Below are 19,937 nucleotides of genomic sequence, written 5' to 3'. Positions count from 1 at the left end.
GTCACTCACTGATTCCAGGCTGAAGAATGAAGGGAACAGTAATGACAACAGGCACAGGAAGCAAAAGACAGATAATCTGGTAAGCAGGAGAAAAGAAGGAAGAAGAATACACAAAGGCTTCTGCTAGTCTGCCAGTCCTGGGGTGCATGTGTAAAAACCCCATGAATGTTTCCTTTCTGATGAAGTGCCACATGAATGCAAATCTCTAACCTCAAAGCAACAGAAACACATGGGTTGTCTTTGTTAGCACAACTACAATGGCAAACCACCACTGATCATGCTCTCCCAGTCTGATAAATGCTAACTAATGTTCCCTGGAAGTAATATTTGGGGCCTGGCACTGAATCTGCACACGGGTTATAAGAGGGTCCAGAGATCTGAGGTCTTAGACTCAGTGTGGCTGCAGGGCAACTTGCAGTCCCAGAGCCAAACAACACACACTACGCTAGAGAAGATCTGACTTGTGTACCCCAAACTTATCAGGAGTCACGTGCTAGTCTTCCTATTATTGGGTGAATAAAACTCCTCCTAATCTTCAGTACCTCTTTGTGTTTCCAAAGAGCTGACTCAAAGTCCTCAAATTCCCCAGCTGTCTCTGAAATGTCTCACTATCTAACTGCTTCTGTTTACAAGTACAACCAAGCAGGAAATGACAAAACATCTTTCAGTAAAATCATGTTTAGTTTCTTAAAAACCCAACTTTCTGAAGAGATTCCGTATGAGGATGAAATTTAGCAGCCATATGAAACTACTTTCAGTTACTAACCAACCGTCCCAAAACTACCTTTGCCTACAGCAAAAGGTAGGTGTTTATATATACATTTCTTTGATGCCACTAAAGATTTATTTATTTTAGAGAGAGCGGGAAGGAGGGGCCAAGGGAGAGAGAGAGTCTTAAGCATACTCTGGCTGAGCTCGGAGCCTGACAAGGGGCTACATCTTACGACACTGAGATCAGGAGCTGAGCCAAAACCAAGAGTCAGATGCTTAACCGACCGTGCCACCTAGGTGCCCATTCTTTGATGCCACTGCAGATGTAAATATAGAAGCACCTGGCTGGCTCAGTCAGTACAGCATTCAGCTCTCCATCTCCGGATTATGTGTTTAAATCCCACGTTGGGCGTAAAGCTTTAAGAAAGTTAATATAGGTTGTTTTAGCTTTATTCTTGAGTTAAGAAAATGTCCCTTTTCATTGATAAAACCATGACTTGTATCTACTAAATACGATGGTTCAAACATTAACAAGGCCAGGGCGCCTGGGTGGCTCAGTTGGATAGGCATCTGCCTTCGGCTCAGGTCACGATCTTGGAGTCTCGGGATCGAGTCCGCATCAAGCTCCCTGCTCAGCAGGGACTCTGCTTCTCCCTCTGACCCTCCCCCCTCTCATGCTCTCTCTCTCTCTCATTCTCCCTCTCAAATAAATAAATAAAATCTTTAAAAAAAAACAAAAAACAAAAAAAAACAAGGCCAGAGCTAGGTCATCTCAGTGAACTGAATCAATACCTGCGGAAACAGCCTGCATTTTATGTAGGCCTTTAGTCTACAAGGTGCTTCTCAAGCTTTTTATATTTTGTTACTTTGGTATCATTTAACGGGCACCTGGCTGGCTCAGTCGGTAGAGCATGCCACTCTTGATCTCAACATCGTGAGTTCAAGCCCCATGCTAGCCACAGAGTTTACTTAAATTACAAGAATATAGTGATTTCCCATTATGCTCAACAGATTCAAAAGCTGTTTACATTTCGCCCCTTTATTGTTTGTGCATCTTTTCTTTAAACATGCACTTTAACATTTTAATTTTGTTATTATTATTTTTTTTTTTTAGAAAGAGTGTGAAGGGGGAGGGGCAGAGAGAGAGAATCTTACGCAGGCTCATGCCCAGCGCAGATCCCAACAGGGAACTTGATCTCACAACCCTGAGATCGTGACCTGAGTCGGAATCAAGAGTGACACACTTAACCAACTGAGCCACTCAGGTGCCCCTGTACCTAAATATTTTAATGCAGATTTTTTTAAGAACAGACATGCTCATATTAACCATGGTACAATTATCAAAATCAGAACATTTTAAGATTGATCCAATTTTCTAGTCCAGCCTGTTTCATCAGTTATCCCAACTGTCTTTCGTAACACTTCTTCCAATTGTCCAGGATCCAACACAAGGGCCATTTATTGTACTTAGTTGTGTCTGTGCAGTGTTTTTTAATTTGGAACAGTTCCTCACCCTTCGTCTTTCATGACTTTAATATTCTGTGTGTGTTTTATCTTCCAGTTGTGTTCACTGAGGGCCTGGAACCCAAGCTACTACAGTAGCAGTGAGCACACCTGAGCACCCAGATCTTGATTTCTAAATACTGAAAGGAACCATGACTCCTTGGAGAAACATCCAACTTCAGGGCTGGGGTAGAGAAAATACAAGATGAACCTGAAACATTCTGTTGTGCCAAAAAGAAAGGAAACCTAAAAAATGATGAGTGCATGTCACAACACTGGAGCCGCTCGAAAAGGTTCCCACTGGCCAAACGTGTATCAATTACGTTAGGAAAGTACTGATTACAATATAACACAAAACAGCAATTAATTAATTAATTTAAAAAGTTTTTAAAACCCAACTTTTTTTTTTTTTTTTAAGATTTTATTTATTTATGTGACAGAGAGACAGCCAGCGAGAGAGGGAACACAGCAGGGGGAGTGGGAGAGGAAGAAGCAGGCTCCCAGCGGAGGAGCCCGATGTGGGACTCGATCCCGGAACGCCGGGATCATGCCCTGAGCCGAAGGCAGACGCTTAACGACTGCGCTACCCAGGCGCCCCATAACCCAACTTTCTAAATTAAATATTTCCCTGATACAAAACTGAAGGATCGACAATCATTAACTAGGAACATTCAAGCAAATAAATTTCCCATCAGGGAACTCCACTTCAGAAAACATGTATATACTGTGTTTTTAAAAGAAACTAACTTAAAATAGTTCAATTAAAAAGTTTAAAAAATTCCAGCACATTCGGTTTATATTCCATTATAAACATGATATACCAAAGTAACAAATTTACTCACTTGTCTTTTAGCTTCTCTCAGTTTCCTTTTGAGGGCTGTCAAAATTCTTTGTACTTCCCATAATCTTTCTTCTTTTGACAAATCCTTTATCCCAGCCTGCAGATCTCGATGTAAACAATTCAAAAGAAACTCCTAGGAAACAATATACCACACACTGAGTGGTGTCCCATGTCTCATCATCTTAAAATAACACCACATGCAATTTCTAAAGATGTACAGCCATCTTTCAATTATCGTTAAGGGAATAAAATAACGGCATGAATTATTTTTTCAAGGATATGACTGAAAACTCTTTTGCCTGGGCATTAGGTTCTCATCATTAACTTACACTGGTTCAGTAACAGTTCATTCATATCCCTTCCCACAACACATCAACAACTAATAATGGGAGCTCAGAGTAGATAAAGATGACCAAACAGGAATTTGATAACATATATGCAAATAAAAGACTTAATAATCATCAAATATAAGTAGGTTTCTTAGTCTTCAATTTCTTAATCAGTTTTGCTAAACAAACACACAACCAAATGAATTATTTCTTCTGTCCAAAGTAGTGCAGTGGAAAAGCGCAGGATTTGGGGCCAAATCCTGGTTCTATAGTTCAATAACCATGTGACACAGAGTCAGTCTTTTAATTTCCCCAAATTTATTTTTATCTGTAAAATATGGCTGATAACAGCAACCTTGTCCAGATAAGCTGACATTTTTGGACTCCTTAACAATGTGCCTGGCACCATTATCTCATTTATGGTAATAATCTTCACATCAAACCATGAAATGACCCATTTTAAAATGGGACCACCAAGGCCTACAGAGTTTAAGCAATCTGCCTAAAAATCAGTCAGCTAATTAGAAACCTAGGAAAAACTTAAAGCCAGGTCTTTTGATTTCAAAACCTGTGTTCTTTCTACAATATTCTGACTTCATTGGCATGAGATAGTGCCAGATAGAAATTTCTGCCTTCCGTGTGCCATGAACAATGTGTGTAGCATAGTTCCAGACACACACAAATGTTCGGTGACCCAGAACGACTCCTGATCATCACTGTCAATCATCGTCATCACCCAAAAGGATCAGAGCAAAGGTAGGCTCTTTGGGGCTGAAGCGTGGGGCTGAGCACACACACCTGTCTTCTGATCTCCTCCTTGATGTTCTCCTGGGTCTCTGGCAGTGTGGGCATAGTGGCCATGTTAGACCATCGAAGAGGTTTTGTCACTTGCTTTAGTATCACATTTCCAAAGAGCTCTTGCACATGTGTGAAAAACACATAGAGGACACGATTGCTAATCTAAGAAAAAATAAATAAAAAGATTTGCAAAAAAAAAAAAAAAACCTATTCAAATCATTTTATTTCATTTAATTTGTGTGTGATGCATAGTACGTCCTTTAATCCTAGACACGGGAATGACGGTTTTCCTCAGTACTGAGCAGACATGCTTTGCTAATTAGTGGCCAATTGAAAGAAAAGAATGGAAAAGTAGTAGGAGTTCGGTCATGTATTCAAGCATCATAAGGAAATGGGGGAAAAAAAGGACAGGAAAAAGGATGTAGAAGTCACTGACCATTAATTTGCTCTTTTTTAGCAATATAATATTAACCGATTTAAAAAATTTTATGTTCTTTATTCTCAAGTTATTTTGAGACCTTTTAACACACACAAGTGGATGCACTGAGGAATATGATGCGAGTAAGGGCACTTGCAGTTTTCAAGCTGGGCTGAGTACAAGAACCCTCACTCTAGAAATGAATGCCTTCTGGGCACATCTGCACAGCCAGGGTTTAAATATGATGTGCATATGCTAGGAGATCAGGACATTAATTACTTTCTATCTAAAACTTACAATACGCTTGAACCTTCTATGAAATTATTGTCCCTATTATAGTAATATTAAGTAACAATGTAATATTTACCAAATTCTGAAATCCTGACTAGTCTGAATGATCAAACTGAAATCTGAGAAACATTTTACTTCCAAAATACAATCAATGAACAATGAAAGTGTAAGAAAATACACTCTTACAACAGTGCATTATAATAATGGCTGACAATGACCTAGTATTTTGGCCAAAAAGAGAGCTTAAAATAAAAATACAACCATCATTTCATTTTTGTCTTTTGTGTCTGGCCTCAATAACCTATCAATAATTCTAATTAAAGGAAAATATATGCTCTGTGCCAGCACCAAGTGAGCAGCAACATAAGAAGGCCAAGTGTTTACATTGTAAAGAGGCACCAATTAACACACTACCCCATGCCCTGAAATGCCTCCTCATAGTAAAGTTCTGTAACATCCTTCCCTAAGAGTTATCTTTATGAATGAAATCACCAGGTTAAATCCCTGACCAAACAAATGATGTTAGGCTCCTTTGTGCCTGAGTCTGATATGTGGACATGATGTAATGAAGCAGTAATGCTACTCGAAAAAATAAATGAAATCTTCAAAATTCTATAGATGAACTCTGTAATTGTGGGTCCCATGGGCTCCTCTATTGATGACAATCACTGTCACCAGAAACTGGTTTAGAAACCCACACCAAAGACCATAGAACACTGAAATTACAAAGCTACACGCTGGTCATATGATGACACTCTCCATATTCTGAAAGAAAAAGACCAATATTCAGGCTAATCTATTGTCTACATTTGCTGGTTAACTGCTTTGTATGCGACTCTGCAACAGAAAATGTCTCCGACACTCCCCAGGGTCAGCATCAGAGGGCAGAGAAAGCCATGTACCTGAACAGTCGGGCTGAGCACTATAGAAATGTTCTGTATATTCATTTTTGTTTCCAGTTCCTTCGTGATAACATGGTCCATGTGCACGATCAGCCAAGAAATCAGAAGATAGTTACATTCTGGCAGTTCTTTGAGCAAGCGCTGGAATTCCTGCACCTTCTCGCTCTCTGTGCTCCTCCCACAAGCCTCCTCAAAGCGAGGCATCAGCTCTTTGGTAAGCAGATTCTCCGGAAGGTCTCGCAAATACTGCTTCAACAAACTGGCTACGGTGTTAGGCTCATATTCTTCCAAATTTGGAGACTCCTCTCTGTCATAGGCTGCTTTCAGCTCATCCACCTTTGATTTAATTCCTAAAAACATTCAAATTTCAAAGAGAAAGAGATAATCAAGAAAATATAAGTTTTTAAGTCCTTAGTCCAATCTGCATTTAAGTGATGTGGATTCAGTGCCAGTGACTGCTCATAAAAGTACAAAGTAGCTTCCTGTTGTGTTTAATACTTAGAACTTTAGGCCAATCATTTGAAAAAGCCACAGATTAAGGCCCAGAGACTGCAATGGTCGATGCAAATACTCAAGTGTCATCTAATCTAAACAGCATTTTATATCAATAGTGCTTACATCCGGGCTTTGGCATTCCTTACCTTATGTGAAAACCTTTCATTACAGTAAGTCTGTAACTTATCCAGCACTGACAAAATAAAATCAGTAACTCTAACTATGAAAGTAAGAAGAGAAAGCTTATTTTTGTATAATCTTCATTTTGAGGCAGAAAAGTTAGAAAATAATTCTCATTTTCTTTTTTTTTTTTTTAAGATTTTATTTATTTATTTGGGGGGGGAGAAAGGAGTAGAAGGAGAGGGACAAGCAGACTCGGTGCTGAGTGTCGAGCCTGACGTGGGGCTCGATCCCATAACCCTGAGATCACAACCTGAACCAAAATCAAGAGTCGGAGGCTTAACCGACTGAACCACCTAGGTGCCTCAATAATTCCTATTTTCTTATTTTTATGACAATATAAGTAAAACATAGGGAGTGATAACTTCAAGTGAAATTCCTAGCAAAGATCTCCTCTCTATATATCTAATTTTTCTCCCCCATAGTGCCTACCCAGAACACTGCACAAATAAACAATTAAAATATGTATTTCGTTTGTTGTTACTCTGAAATTATCAAAATGTTTTCTTTTTAAAAACTGAACACTTCAAATAAAATGTCCTATGTAGAGGAAGAGCATCTCCAAAATGGTATATATTTGCTTTAAAACTGGAACTTACATATGAATAAGTTAAGAGCCAAAAATCTCCAGCAGAAAACAGTATTATTATGGGCATTCAAAGAAAGAAAAGTCACAGCCATAAACTCTAATCCACAGTGTGCTGCATTCAGCACACTGTCAGAGCTTAAAAAATAATAAAAAATTGATCAAAGCAGAAGCTCAGCCTCCAGGAGTTAATGATCAGGGGAACAGCTCTGTTTGAATGCTCTGACACACAAATAGAGGAGTTCTGCAGCTCCGACTCTCCAAAAGAATGCAAACATCAAAAATAGGTCAAAGACAAAAGAAGCCTTTGAACAAAGCTGCAGAAAACTCTTCAGAGAAACTTTCACCTAAAACAAAATTCCTTCCTGCCTATCAAACTCATGTGAGAGAAGCAGCTATGGTAGTATTGTTTAAATCTTTAAAAATCAATTTATCATTAATTAGTTTTAAAAGTCAAATTTTCAAATTCATTTAAATGTGTTTATTTTCATGTTACTAAAGAGTTATAAATTTCAATTCAATGCCTAATTTGTGGACTTTATCTTCTATAAAATGATAGCATGTTAGCCAAAATACTCTTAAATGATGACATGCTATCTAGGGGACTACGTAAAGGGTTCCCCAATTACCAAAGAGGCCTGTCCCTTCCCAAAAAATCAAAAATACCAAATCTGCCCTCTAAAAATGTATATGAACCAAATAAATGGAAAAACTCAGTGTAATCTTTCTATATTCTAAAGGTGTATGATTTGATTCATCATGAAAACATGTGACCAACAAGTTTTATAAGACAGATCTCCAGTATTAAGAAACTGAATCATAGGAAGGTAATGATTTGGAGCGCCGATGCTGCCACAAGGCAGGACTTCCAGCCTATACAGTACAAAAGTCCTACTACTTTGTAAGAAATATAATCTTTTTCCTTTAAATAGTATTATAGTATATACTTTGCTTGATTTTAGACACCTGAATGAATTATAGTCTTGCCAAATATGAAATTTAAATTTTCATACGTAGGGAACATAAATAAATGGAAAATCAATTTCACTAATCTATGTAACAGCTGCACGTGGCTGACAAAAGCATTCGCATTTGGGGCCAAACATTTAGCAAATAACATTTGTATGTCCCTTAGCTGAACTCAGGAAATATGATTACGTTAATAAAAGTGTCTCCTGGCCAAGAAGCGTCCTTCCCCCGGATATATCCGTCCTTGTCCCGCTCATCTCCCTCCCAACACTGAGCCCTGCTCACAGAGGAAGGAGGCGAGGAGAAAAAGGCAGAGTCTGAGCGCACCAGAGGGAAGGGACACTACTCATTTGCTTCGCTTAGACTCAGCCGGGCTGCTGCAAACTGTGAACAACTTGTGTGGAAAGCCTCCTCATGGAAGGGAGTATCATAAAAAAAGCAAACTGTCAACACACACACACACTGTGGGGGATTTCTGTTCAACTGGAAGGACCGAGGCTATGATTGAGGCTTAGGACCCATGGCACAATTTTCCTCACAAACTAATCATCTTCCCTCCTTTGAGAAACGGAAGTGAATTTTTAAAAAACGCCCAAGAGAACCGTGTGTCCCCAGTACCTGAAACTCTGTAGATGCCTTCGCACTTCATGCCGTACTTCTCTACGTAATCCACGCACTCGCGGAAAACCGCCGGCAGCCGAATGCCGTCATACATCATGGTCCGCTCGGCTGCATCGGTCAAGGGAACTCCAAAAATGGGTTTGAGATTCGGAACATCAATCTGAGGCACCTCTGGCTCCTGAATTGGCTTCTTCTTTTTCTTCTTTTCCTTCCACTGTTTAACAACATCAGCTGCCGTCAAGTCTTTTGACTTCTTCTCTTTATGTTTCTCTTCTTTGTGCTTTTCTTCTTTATGTTTTTCCTCTTTGGGCTTCTCTTTTATTTTAAAATCCTTCTCTTTCTTTTTAGAAAAGCTGGGCTTCTTAAAAACATGGATTCCCTTGGACCTCTTCATTTTGGAAGGACTTTCAGCTTCATCTCCAGAGCTATCTTCCTGAAAGGCAGCATAGCCTTCAGCTGCCAAAGAAATGCAGGAAACAGAAGTCATCTATCTGTTTAATGTCAAACCGTCCATAAACTTTCTAAAAACAGGACCCAAAAAAAACTGCTACCAGGCCCTGGCTACCTCACTTTTCACTTCCAGGCCAATCCCTCCTGGGTACTGCCAGAAATGAAACGGGTATCTTCTCAGGTAAATGAGACATGGCAGTGACATCTCCTGACCACAAGAGGGAGGAGAAATGCAGAGTGCCGGTGACCTTTACAACAGGTTTTAGCTGGAACTTCGGCAAACCAAATATGATGATACACAACAAAGGATCTACAGAGAGGGCTAATGGAAAGAGTCCTTCCATAATATAATGTTTTTTCATCATCTGACGATGTCTTCTTACTTCAGATTTTTTTCATACATTGGGTCCCTGTAATTTGAAGCAATCTGACACCACTGACAAAAATGGCACTGCTGTTTGGAAGCTCCAGCCCTTGCCCTATCACAGCCCGCCCTCTTGTCACTAGCTGTTAAGTTCTTTCTGGAGACCACAGCAGGGACTAAATTCTCGTTTGGGTGGAGGACAGAACCAGGAAATTCCCCATCTCCCGATGGTGGCTGAATGCATCGGCCCGTTTCTCTGCATCACCGGCCTTGGTTTCCATACACTGAGGCTTGCTTTATATCGTATAAGAACTATCCTAGTTTGGTTTTGTTGTTGACAAATATAATTCTCCTATTCTTTTCTTTAGCCAGCTGCCTTACAAGCTATTTCATAACAAATATTTAAAAATATTTCGCAAATTACCCTCTATTTAAAATACCACAAACTCCACACCAACCAGAAGGGCAGAAACCTTAAGGGCATGATAGCATGATATAAAGCCACTGTAGTTCTCAGACACTGCTGGTGTGAGTGTAAACTGGTACACCCACTCTGGAAAAGTGTTTTGCTGGATCTACTACTGCTAAAATGAGCATGGCCTATAAGAGAGCAACTCCACTCCCAGGCATACACAATAGAAATGTATAAACACCTACAACGACACTCACAGAAGCCCTATTCATGAACTAAAAATGGAAAACAACCCAAATGACCAATAACAGCAGAGTAAATTTTAGTATATTAAAGCAATGAAACAAAACCCAGCAAAACAAATGAACAAATTACCGCCACGTGGAATAACATGGATGAATCTAACAAATATAACTTTGGGTGAAAGAAACTAGACGCAAAAGGAAATACGCTTTCATTTACATAAATTCAAAATAGGCAGTTTCGGGCTATCCTGAAAGAAGCTTACCTTTGGGAAGGGTTGGGGACTCCCTTTGAACCGATAATGGAAGGGAATTTCTAGGGTGCTGATAATGCTCTATTTACAGATGCTTATAATTACAAGGACATATGTCCATTTTGTGATAACTCATTCAAGTTATGTACAATTTGTGCATTCTGCCTCAGTGTTATGCTTCAAAAAACAAATTAACTTAAAAATACCATAAAATTCAAAATAAAGCAATACTCAAAATAACTCACCTGATCTGCTTTTAACATACTAAAGAGCTATGCTTAAACAATTCATCTTTCCTACTGAATAGGAACTATTAATAGAATGCATTATGGCATTTGCTTAAGACAAACAAATAACTACTTTTTTCACAGTTCCAATAAAGTGTAGTTACCCCAACTGGCTTACACAACCTAGCCAAGAAAGTAATATTCTATATAAGTCAAATTCCAATATCTACTTCTTATACATTATTTAAAATAACCAATATAAGAAACTTCCACCAAAAAGCTTTACCATTTCTGGAAATTTGGTATTTTTATTTACAAGAGTAAAACCCTAAAATATGACTCTAGTATACAAAAACTGAGACCCAGAAAAGTAAAGAACAGAAAATATCAAACAAGAGTCTTTGGACATATTCCCAGAAGATAGCAGGTACATGGGATTAGAGTAAGAGTTTATCTAAAATGTATCAAAAGTGTAGAGAAAAATGGCACTTACTCCTTTTTTCTTTTTTCTTAAATTTTCCTTTTTTCTTCCCATGGTCTTTCTCATCATCAGACACTATGTCAGGAGGTTCATGGAGGCTGTCATGGGGAGGAGAGGGCTCGCCAGTGCGGTACAATCCAGGGAACTTAGTAGGGCTGATCTCCTCAGAGCTGGGGGTTCGGGTAAGACCACTGCCATGCTCCACCCTGCGGTGTTCACTGGGGCTGCTGGTGGGGGGCAGGAAGCACTCAGTCATTCTGCCTCCCTGACGAGACAGTGAAGAGGGTTTCTCTGTTACCTATCCATTACACCTGCACACAGGGAGAAAAGGTCATTAACACCAACCAAACACAAAAGCACCACACACACACAAATGTGGTGAGTAATCCTGCATTTACAAATCAAAAATATTTCTCTTCACGACCCCTCTTAAAAAATATTCATTTTATCATCTCAAGGTATTTTCCATTCATCACACATTTCAGTTCTCAAAGAGCTTTTGTAGAAAGCACTACATCTTTAAGTATTAGAAAGATAAACCAAATGAAAATCAGAGTTCTCAGAGTAGTATACAGAGTTCCTTTTACAAAGAAGTCCCCATTGTAAGGGGTTTCATTTTGACTGCTCTATCCAACATAAAATCTTACTATTTTCCTTTAGGTTATGAACAAACAACTATAAATAATGAATTACAAAGACAACTTATATAGCTATGCATGAATAATTCAGAATCATAATTAAAATTTACAACAGTTGTAGTGATGTATTTGATGACTCAACACAATTATAGATCCCTAATTATAGTTCCATATTGCATGATATTAAGTCATTTGTGTGTTGATAATAACTATTTTATTTCGTACTGCAATTATGTTGAAAGAAACAAGGGAGCCCTTATTTGCTCAATCCTAAAATACACACAAAACAGATTCACTAGAACGGACACTGCAAAGGACAAACACGGTAAGAACTCAAGATTTGTTCACTTTTTCTTCCCCAGACAAAGGTTACTACAGTCTAGGTACAGTGTTCAAAAGTTACTTGGATTAGCTCTTATTCCTTTAATATCCTTATGATACTCATTTAGAAAATTATCAGAATCACTTGTTTCTCTTTGCACTTACTTTTAAGGTTATTTTGCAATTTAAGAAATCTACAAGCCCTATATGGCAAGACCAATAAATCTGACCATGAACAGTCAAGATGAGCAAACGTAAAAAAATAAAATAAAAACTGCAATTTGCAATAGCTAAGTTCCTTAAACAGCAAAGAGTTCTTATAAATCACTAAAATATGAACAAATCAATACACCTACACAAAGGATATGATGTAATTCATAGAAAAATGACTAATATCCATATGAAAATAATGTTCAAGTACAATTCTAATTTTTAAAAGCATAAACTAAAACAATAAGTTACCTTTTTTCTAACATCAGACTGGCAAAGAACAAAAAAGTTCATAACACCCAATGTTGGTAAAGATACAAGCAAAGAGGGACTCATGAGAATATCTACTAATAACAGAAGTATACATTAGCACATCTTTTTTGAAAAGCAATTTGGCAGTATCTATCAAAATACGAAATGTACTCTCTGATCCAGGCATTTCTTTTAGGAATTTATCCTTCAGATAGACTTTTATAAGAATTCAAAGATGTACACATGAAAATATTCATTTCAGCACTGTAAAAGCAAAAATGTAATAATCTTAATGGCTATCTATAAAAGATTAGTTAAATTATGATTTATCCACATAATAGAATCTAAATTAATACACACAATTTCTGAAAGCATGTTAAGAAACAGTTAACTACTGTTAACTCAGAAGTGGTAAAATGGGAGGGAGAGAAAAAGCATTTTTTTATTCCTTCTACATAGTTTGAAACTTACCATGTCCTTCTATTACTTTTATTACTATTGCTTTAAAAAATACACAGGCCGTGTTTTTTTAATTTCATAAAAATCATGCAGCATTTAAAATCATGTTTTTAATACTATTTAATAATGTGGGGGAAAACTTTATTTATAGCACAATATCAATATTTAAGTATATGAACATATATGCAAAAAAATCGTTAAGAACAGGGGCTCCTGGGTGGCTCAGTCAGTTAAGTGTCTAACTCTTAATTTCAACTCAGGTCGTGATCTCAGGTCATGAGATCAAGTCCTGAGTCAGGCTATGCACTGGACCTCTAGCCTGCTTGGGATTCTCTCTCCCTCTCCCTCTGTCCCTTCCCTCCCTCACTCACATACACACACATTCCCTCTCTAAAAAAAAAAAAAATCATAAGAACAAGAGAATGTTAATAACGATTACCTCTGAATTATAAGATCATAAGTGACCTATGTTTTCTTCCTATCTTCCTGCATTTCACAATTTTTCTACCCAGTATGCATTATTGCTCATATAATCAGGAAAACATAAAAAAGAGCAGAAAGTTCTCCAATCATTAAAGGATCTGTAAGCATCACTCTAATTCTTCTGTTTTTCTGTTTGGCTATTGTTTTTTAGACATACAGGCTATTTCTCTTCAACCAAAGGCATCATAAATTTTGACAATCACAGGCTTTAAGAGTTCAGGCAGAGCTAGAGCCCAACAGCATAACAGTTACACATTCACAGGTGAGAAAACTGAGCTCTAAGGACCGAGGAAGCCAGAACACAGCTGGAAGGAAGGAGCACAGCTGTAAACTACAGAAATAAACCTGCTTACAGGCATTCCTTCCACACTGAGCCATTTTGTCTTATGCTCCCCTGGCTTTGCACATGCTATCTTCACTCCCAGAAAGCCAGCCCTCCTTCCCACACTTCTGTATGGCCAATACACACCCATCCTTCACCATGATGCCTGAAAGTGGGTATGAGGAATCTTTTTGAAATGATGGAAACAGCCCAGATTTGGATTGTGGTAATGGTTATGCAAACCAGCTGATTTACTAAAAATCACTGAATTACACATTTAAAGAGGGTGGATCTTATAGTACGTAAATTACACCTAAATAGAGCTGTTAAAAAAAAAACAACAACAACAACAACCACACAGGAATAATTTCCAGCAACACTTTATCCAGGAATCCTCCCTCATCACTCCTTTCCTGTGCTCCCCAAATCTCCGGAACACACCTCCAGCACTGCATGCACTGTGCTGTTTTAATTAACGGAGCACCCATCTGTCCAGCAAATTCGTGAGCTCCAGCATTGAACACAACACAGGGCGTTACAGGAAGTACTCAAACATCTATTTAATGAACTAATCAGTTTCTTCCATGTTCTCAACATACTGTAGACTGCTGATGAGACAAAGACCAGAAGAAATGAACGTGACCCTTAGCCTTACATTTTAATTAAGGAAACAAAGCAATGGAACTCAAACTTTATTTGAATTCCTGTGGCTTCAGCAACATTCACATACATTAACTAACCTTAGTACATCCTGTGAGAAAAGAAGTACTTTTCCAGGTTCACAAACGGGGGAGCCACGGCTAGAGGGCCACAGTAACTTACCTAAGTCACACAGCAAGAAGTAAAACTGGGATCTACCCTGAAGCATACATTCTTTCCACTACACTGCCCTTCATGTCTCACACCCAAGAAGAGAGTACACGCATGCCTAGAGGGACAGCACGGTACAGACACAAGCAGAAACACGGGGCTTATTTGTGGGATGGCAGCAAGCCTGGTCTGGTGGGAGCAGTTCCTGGGAAGAAGGATAGGAAAGGCATGGAAAGATAAGGCGGGTTCTGAACTGAATGCCAACTGAGTGCCCAGCTGAGGACACCAGGCTTGATGTGGGAGCTGAGTCATCACCAATTCCAAAGCCTGGACGTGACAAAACTGGCAGTAAGAGGAGTGAGGGCAGGAATATATACAACCAAATGCCACACAGACTTAGGTCGTTCTCTCCTGCCCTGCAGCACTTTGTAACTTATGCCTACACGCACATGTTCTCCCAGTTCATTTACTCTCATTAGTTTCCATCCTAGACTGATAAAGAAGACAGGTTTGTTCATAAGGCATTCAATAGATATCTTGCAAAAACTATTCTAGACAAATATTTGTTGACTTGCTTCCCCTATAGCTGAGAATGAGTAGAAAGAAGGGCAGCAGCTAACAGCATCCCTGAAGGGGTGAAGGCCTGAATACAGGATGATTAAAAGCAACAATATGTTTCCATGAGGACACACTGGAGCACTGGGGAGCCACAGCAAGCCTACACTTCACCAAATAAAAGGGCAGAAGCGGTCTCAGAGGGTCCATGGTAAATCTGAGTATGAACAGCCAAAGGTAAGAAAATAAAACAAAAATCAGAAATTCCTACTTCTAAGGCAACAGAAGAACTGATGTAAATTTGTAAATATCTGTAAAAAGAATACTTACCCCAACTCCTCTTGGTAAGTACAACTAAAACTCCTGGATACTAGATTTAAAAAAAAAAAAAGACAACAGACTGAGTGAAGACAGCTGGTGGGTTAGGGACCTCAGGATTCCAAGAACAAAAGAGCTGGTAGTTCCCAGAGTTTTCTTTTTACCTCTACATTCCAGATTTGGAACTCACGAAGTCCAAAACCCAGAAACACTGCTGGGCATAGATTAAACAACAAAAGCCTGCTCTCTCTAGCCAAAGGACCAGGACAGGGGTTGCCCTGCAAGATGAAAACTTTTAGATAATAGTGGAGTTAGTAAACAGCTCCAGGCAAACACCAGGAAAAATCTGTAGTCCTGCCCCAACCACACCAGTAAGAGGGAGATTAGATTTGTACCGTCACAGGGGTACCCCAGGTGGGGAGCTGGGCCTTTCACACCTGCCAGCTGGTAAGAGTGCTCTGCTCTTGCAAGGGTGTCAGTGGAGACCACATGAAGAATCTGGACTTCCACCCCCAAACTGTAACTAAGCGCCCCACTCCATTCCTGCTGGGTAGTCTCAGGAGGTCTAGTGAAGAGTTAGGATTTTCACCATCACCCAGTGGTAAGGAGGCCACCCCACCTCAGTGTTAATGGAGATCACATGGGAAGCCAGAAGCAAAAGAAGAAAAAAGAAAACCTCCAAAGAAAAGATTAATTACACAGAAAACAAACTGCAATATAGAAGTAAAACCAATAATTACATTACAGGCAATGGACTAAGCATTCCAATAAAAAGGCAGAGATAATCAGAGTGCACAAAAAGCAAGATTCAACGATACGCTGTTTATAGGAGATCCACTTTAAAAATAATTACTACACAAGTTAAAAGCAAATGAATGGAAAAGATATACCATACAAACACAAAACACCAGAAAGGTGGAATCACTACAATACCAGACAAAACAGACTGCAAGACAAGACGCACTGCCAGAAATAAAGGACATTCCCACAGTCATAAATGACGCAATTCTACACATGTACACGCCTAACAACAGAACTTCAAATACAGGAAGCAAAATTGACAGAACTAAAGAGAAACAGACAAATCCCCAATTATCATTATCACAGAACTCTCTCAGTAAATGACAAAAACAAGTAAATATAGGCAAAAATATCTCAGCTGGGACACAAAAAGTACAAACCATAAAAGAACAAATTGAAAAATGAGATTTCATCAAAAGTTACTATCTACACACCGAAAGAAAATTAAATTAGGAAAAATAAACAACAAGCTATGTACTGGATGAAAATATTTGTAATACATATATCTGACAAAGAACTCGTTTCTTTAGGAAAAAGCATGCATATGTATATATACAATTTATAAGATATATATGATCTTACAAATCAATAAGACAAACTAATTAAAAAATAACAAGCAAATAATAACAGCAAGCAAAAGATACAGATACTTCACCAAAGAAAATACACAAATAATCAAAAAGCACATGAAAACAATGCTCAATATCATACTCTTCAAGGAAATGCAAATTAAAATCACATTATCTCATATATACCTACTATAATCACTAAAATTAAAAGGACTACCAGTACCAAGTGTGGACATCAATGTGGAGCAACTGGTACTCTCATCTGCTACCGACAGTAAGTTAAAACAGCACAATCACTTTGAAACAGTACTTAATAGTTTCCTGTAAAATTAACATACACTTTTTTTTTTAAGATTTTATTTATTTGTCAGAAGCAGGGGGAGCAGCAGGCAGAGGGAGAGGCAGACTCCCTGCTGAGCAAGGAGCCCAATGCAGCACTTAATCCCAGGACTCTGGGATCATGACCTGAGCTGAAGGCAGACACTTAAGGAACTGAGCCACCCAGGCGTCCCAACATACACTTTTATCACCTAACAATTCCACTTCCAAGTATTTACTTAAGAGAAATGAAAATGTAAGCGCACCCAAAGACTTGTCAGTGAAAGTTCATGTTACCTTTACTTAGGATAGACAAAAACTGAAGATGACCCAAATATCTATCAAAAAGCAAAAGTTAACAAATTATGATATATCCTCATGATGAAATATTATTCAGCAATAAGAATGAATTACTGACAGATACAACCACACAGATGAGTCTTAAATACAATGAACCAAAAACCAGACACAAAAGAATACACACTGCATGAGTCCATGTATATGGAATTCCAAAAGAAGCAAAACTAATCTGTAGTGATGGAAAGCCAATCAGAGGTACTGTTGGCCAGATGGGGTAGGCCGGGAAAGTGAATGCAAAGAAGTAAAAGAGAATTTGGGGGGTGATAAAATGTTCTACATCATGATTGTGGTGATGGTTTCATAGGTATACACAACTGTCAAAACACAATAACTGTACACTTCCAACTGGGTGCATTTTACAGCATGTAAATTATACACCAATAAGATTTAAAAAAAAAGCAAGCTTTTTGAAAGAAATTGACAAGCTGATCCTAAAATTTTTAGAAATGCATAAAACTTAGAAAAGCCAAAACCATCTTGAAAAAGTGCAGTTATTAAAGTTAAAGTAATCAGTATGGTATTGGAGTATGGAAAGACAAATACGTTGGTGAAACAAAACAAAATTCAGAATGAGACCCATATAGTCAATTGATTCTCAATAAAGCCTCCAAAGGAATTCATAGGGGAAAGGAAAGTCTTCAACAAATGGTGTTGGATAACCATGTGAAAAAAAGAGAAGCTCAAGCCACTCTGTCACATCATACACAAAATGTAATTCATGATAAATCATACATGCAAAATTTAAAAGCCAATAACTATAAAACTTCTAAAGAAAAACAGATTTTTGAGACATCGGGTTAAGAATTTCTCAGACAGGACCAGAACACATTAACTGTAACACTAAAGATGGAAAAACTGGACCTTATCAAAAGTAAAAACTTCTGCTCATTAAAAAACACTATTAGGAAAATGAATAGTCAAGCCAGTCTTGGAAAAGACATTTACAGAATACATACCTGACAAAAAAGTTATATCCATAATATATAAAGAACTCCTTACAATTCAATAATAAAAAGACAAACAATCCAGAAAAAAAAAATGGGCAAAAGAGTTGAGCAAACAATTTACAAAGAAAAATATATGACTGGTCAAGAAGCCCACGAAAAAGCTCCAACTCGCTAAACACTGAAGAAATGCAAATTAAAACCGGGTGAACTATCACAAAACACTATCTAGAATGGCTGAAATTTAAATGGAACGAGATCATTCCCAACACTGGTGAAGATGTGGAACATCAGGAAGTTTAATACATTGCCAGTGGGAATGTAAAGTTTAACCACTTTCGGAAAGTGTTTGACAGTATCTTTCGTTAAATCCTACTATATGACCTAGCAATTCCACTGCTATTTACCCAAGAGAAATGGAAACATATCCACAAAGACTTATGATCAGAGTAACTTTATTCATAAAAACTAGAAACGTCTACATTTTCATCAAGAGACTAGAGAAACTACAATATACTCATATTAGCATTTTTTAAATATTAGCGTTTTTGAGAAGGAACAAACTACTCCTACACACAACAAAACAGATGGATTTCAAGTCAGCACACCCAGACACAAAGATCACATAATGTATGGTTCTGTTTATACGAAGTTCTGAAACAATTCAAAAGAATTTAAAACTGTGGTTGTGAGGGTGTGGGGCAGAACCAGGCACTGAGGACAAAACAGCAGGAGAGAATTTTCTGGGTTGACAGCTATGTGCTATATCTTAACAGGCATGTAGGCTATATATATGTACACATTTGTTAAAATTTACTAAACTATACATTTCACTGAATATCAATTATATCTCAATAAAATCTCACAGAAGGGAAAAGCCATGGATGCTACACACAGAGATGACTGTGATCATGAGCCATTAAAAAATACAGAACCTCCTTTTCAAATATTCCTACTCCCACCCCTACCATAAACATCCCACTGCCCCTATACCCCAAATCACTACAATAGGAATGTCTCTTTTAATCTTTCCTCCAGAGAGAACTGCAGGTAAAAAAATGGGGTTTTTTCGTCACCATAGTTTTTAATGAAGAAACGTGTTTAAAACTGTAAAGGAAAAAAAGGGCATGAGATGGCAAAATCTTAGAAGCAAAGTGGTTAAACAAATTGAAAATATTACTGCACAAACATTAAAATATTAAAGTATATATATGGCATATAAAATACAGTACAAATGCAGGGGTTACACTATACTAAAGATAAAAAATGTTACTTCTTCGACATCTGACAAAAAGTACTAAAAGTGTAAAGCACTTTTATGACAGTTTTAATTTATAAGCAAAAAAATAATTTATAAGCAAAAAAAAGTTTCATAAAACTAGACTCAATTTAACTAAATAGTGGCATAAAAACATTCACTTTTTCTCCAAAGAACTATGATATACACTATTCTTAAAATAGTCTTTTCTACTCAGGTATCAGTATTAATCAGTACATGTAATA

General features: G+C 37.9%; 1 protein-coding gene across 2 annotated transcripts in view; it reads right to left on the bottom strand.

Moving 5' to 3' along the window:
* The window catches only part of RALBP1 (ralA binding protein 1), a 54,056-nt gene that overhangs the window by 11,611 nt on the left and 22,508 nt on the right, over positions 1-19,937 (bottom strand). For both annotated transcript variants that reach the window (XM_045793873.2, XM_045793872.2), the window contains exons 2-6: positions 11,087-11,385; positions 8,642-9,100; positions 5,794-6,143; positions 4,183-4,344; positions 3,057-3,188 (exon numbers count right to left, since the gene is read on the bottom strand). In XM_045793873.2, the coding sequence (XP_045649829.1) occupies positions 3,057-3,188; positions 4,183-4,344; positions 5,794-6,143; positions 8,642-9,100; positions 11,087-11,330 (1,347 nt within the window). In that variant the 5' untranslated portion in view covers positions 11,331-11,385. The remainder of the gene's footprint in view (positions 1-3,056; positions 3,189-4,182; positions 4,345-5,793; positions 6,144-8,641; positions 9,101-11,086; positions 11,386-19,937) is intronic.

This window comes from Ursus americanus, chromosome 19 (assembly GCF_024610735.1).
Source record: "Ursus americanus isolate L20-20 chromosome 19, mUrsAme1.1.p, whole genome shotgun sequence".
In the NCBI taxonomy this organism is placed as follows: Eukaryota; Metazoa; Chordata; class Mammalia; order Carnivora; family Ursidae; genus Ursus; species Ursus americanus.
The sequence above is the reverse complement of the archived record's forward strand: the minus strand, read 5'-3'. Positions and strand labels throughout refer to the sequence as shown.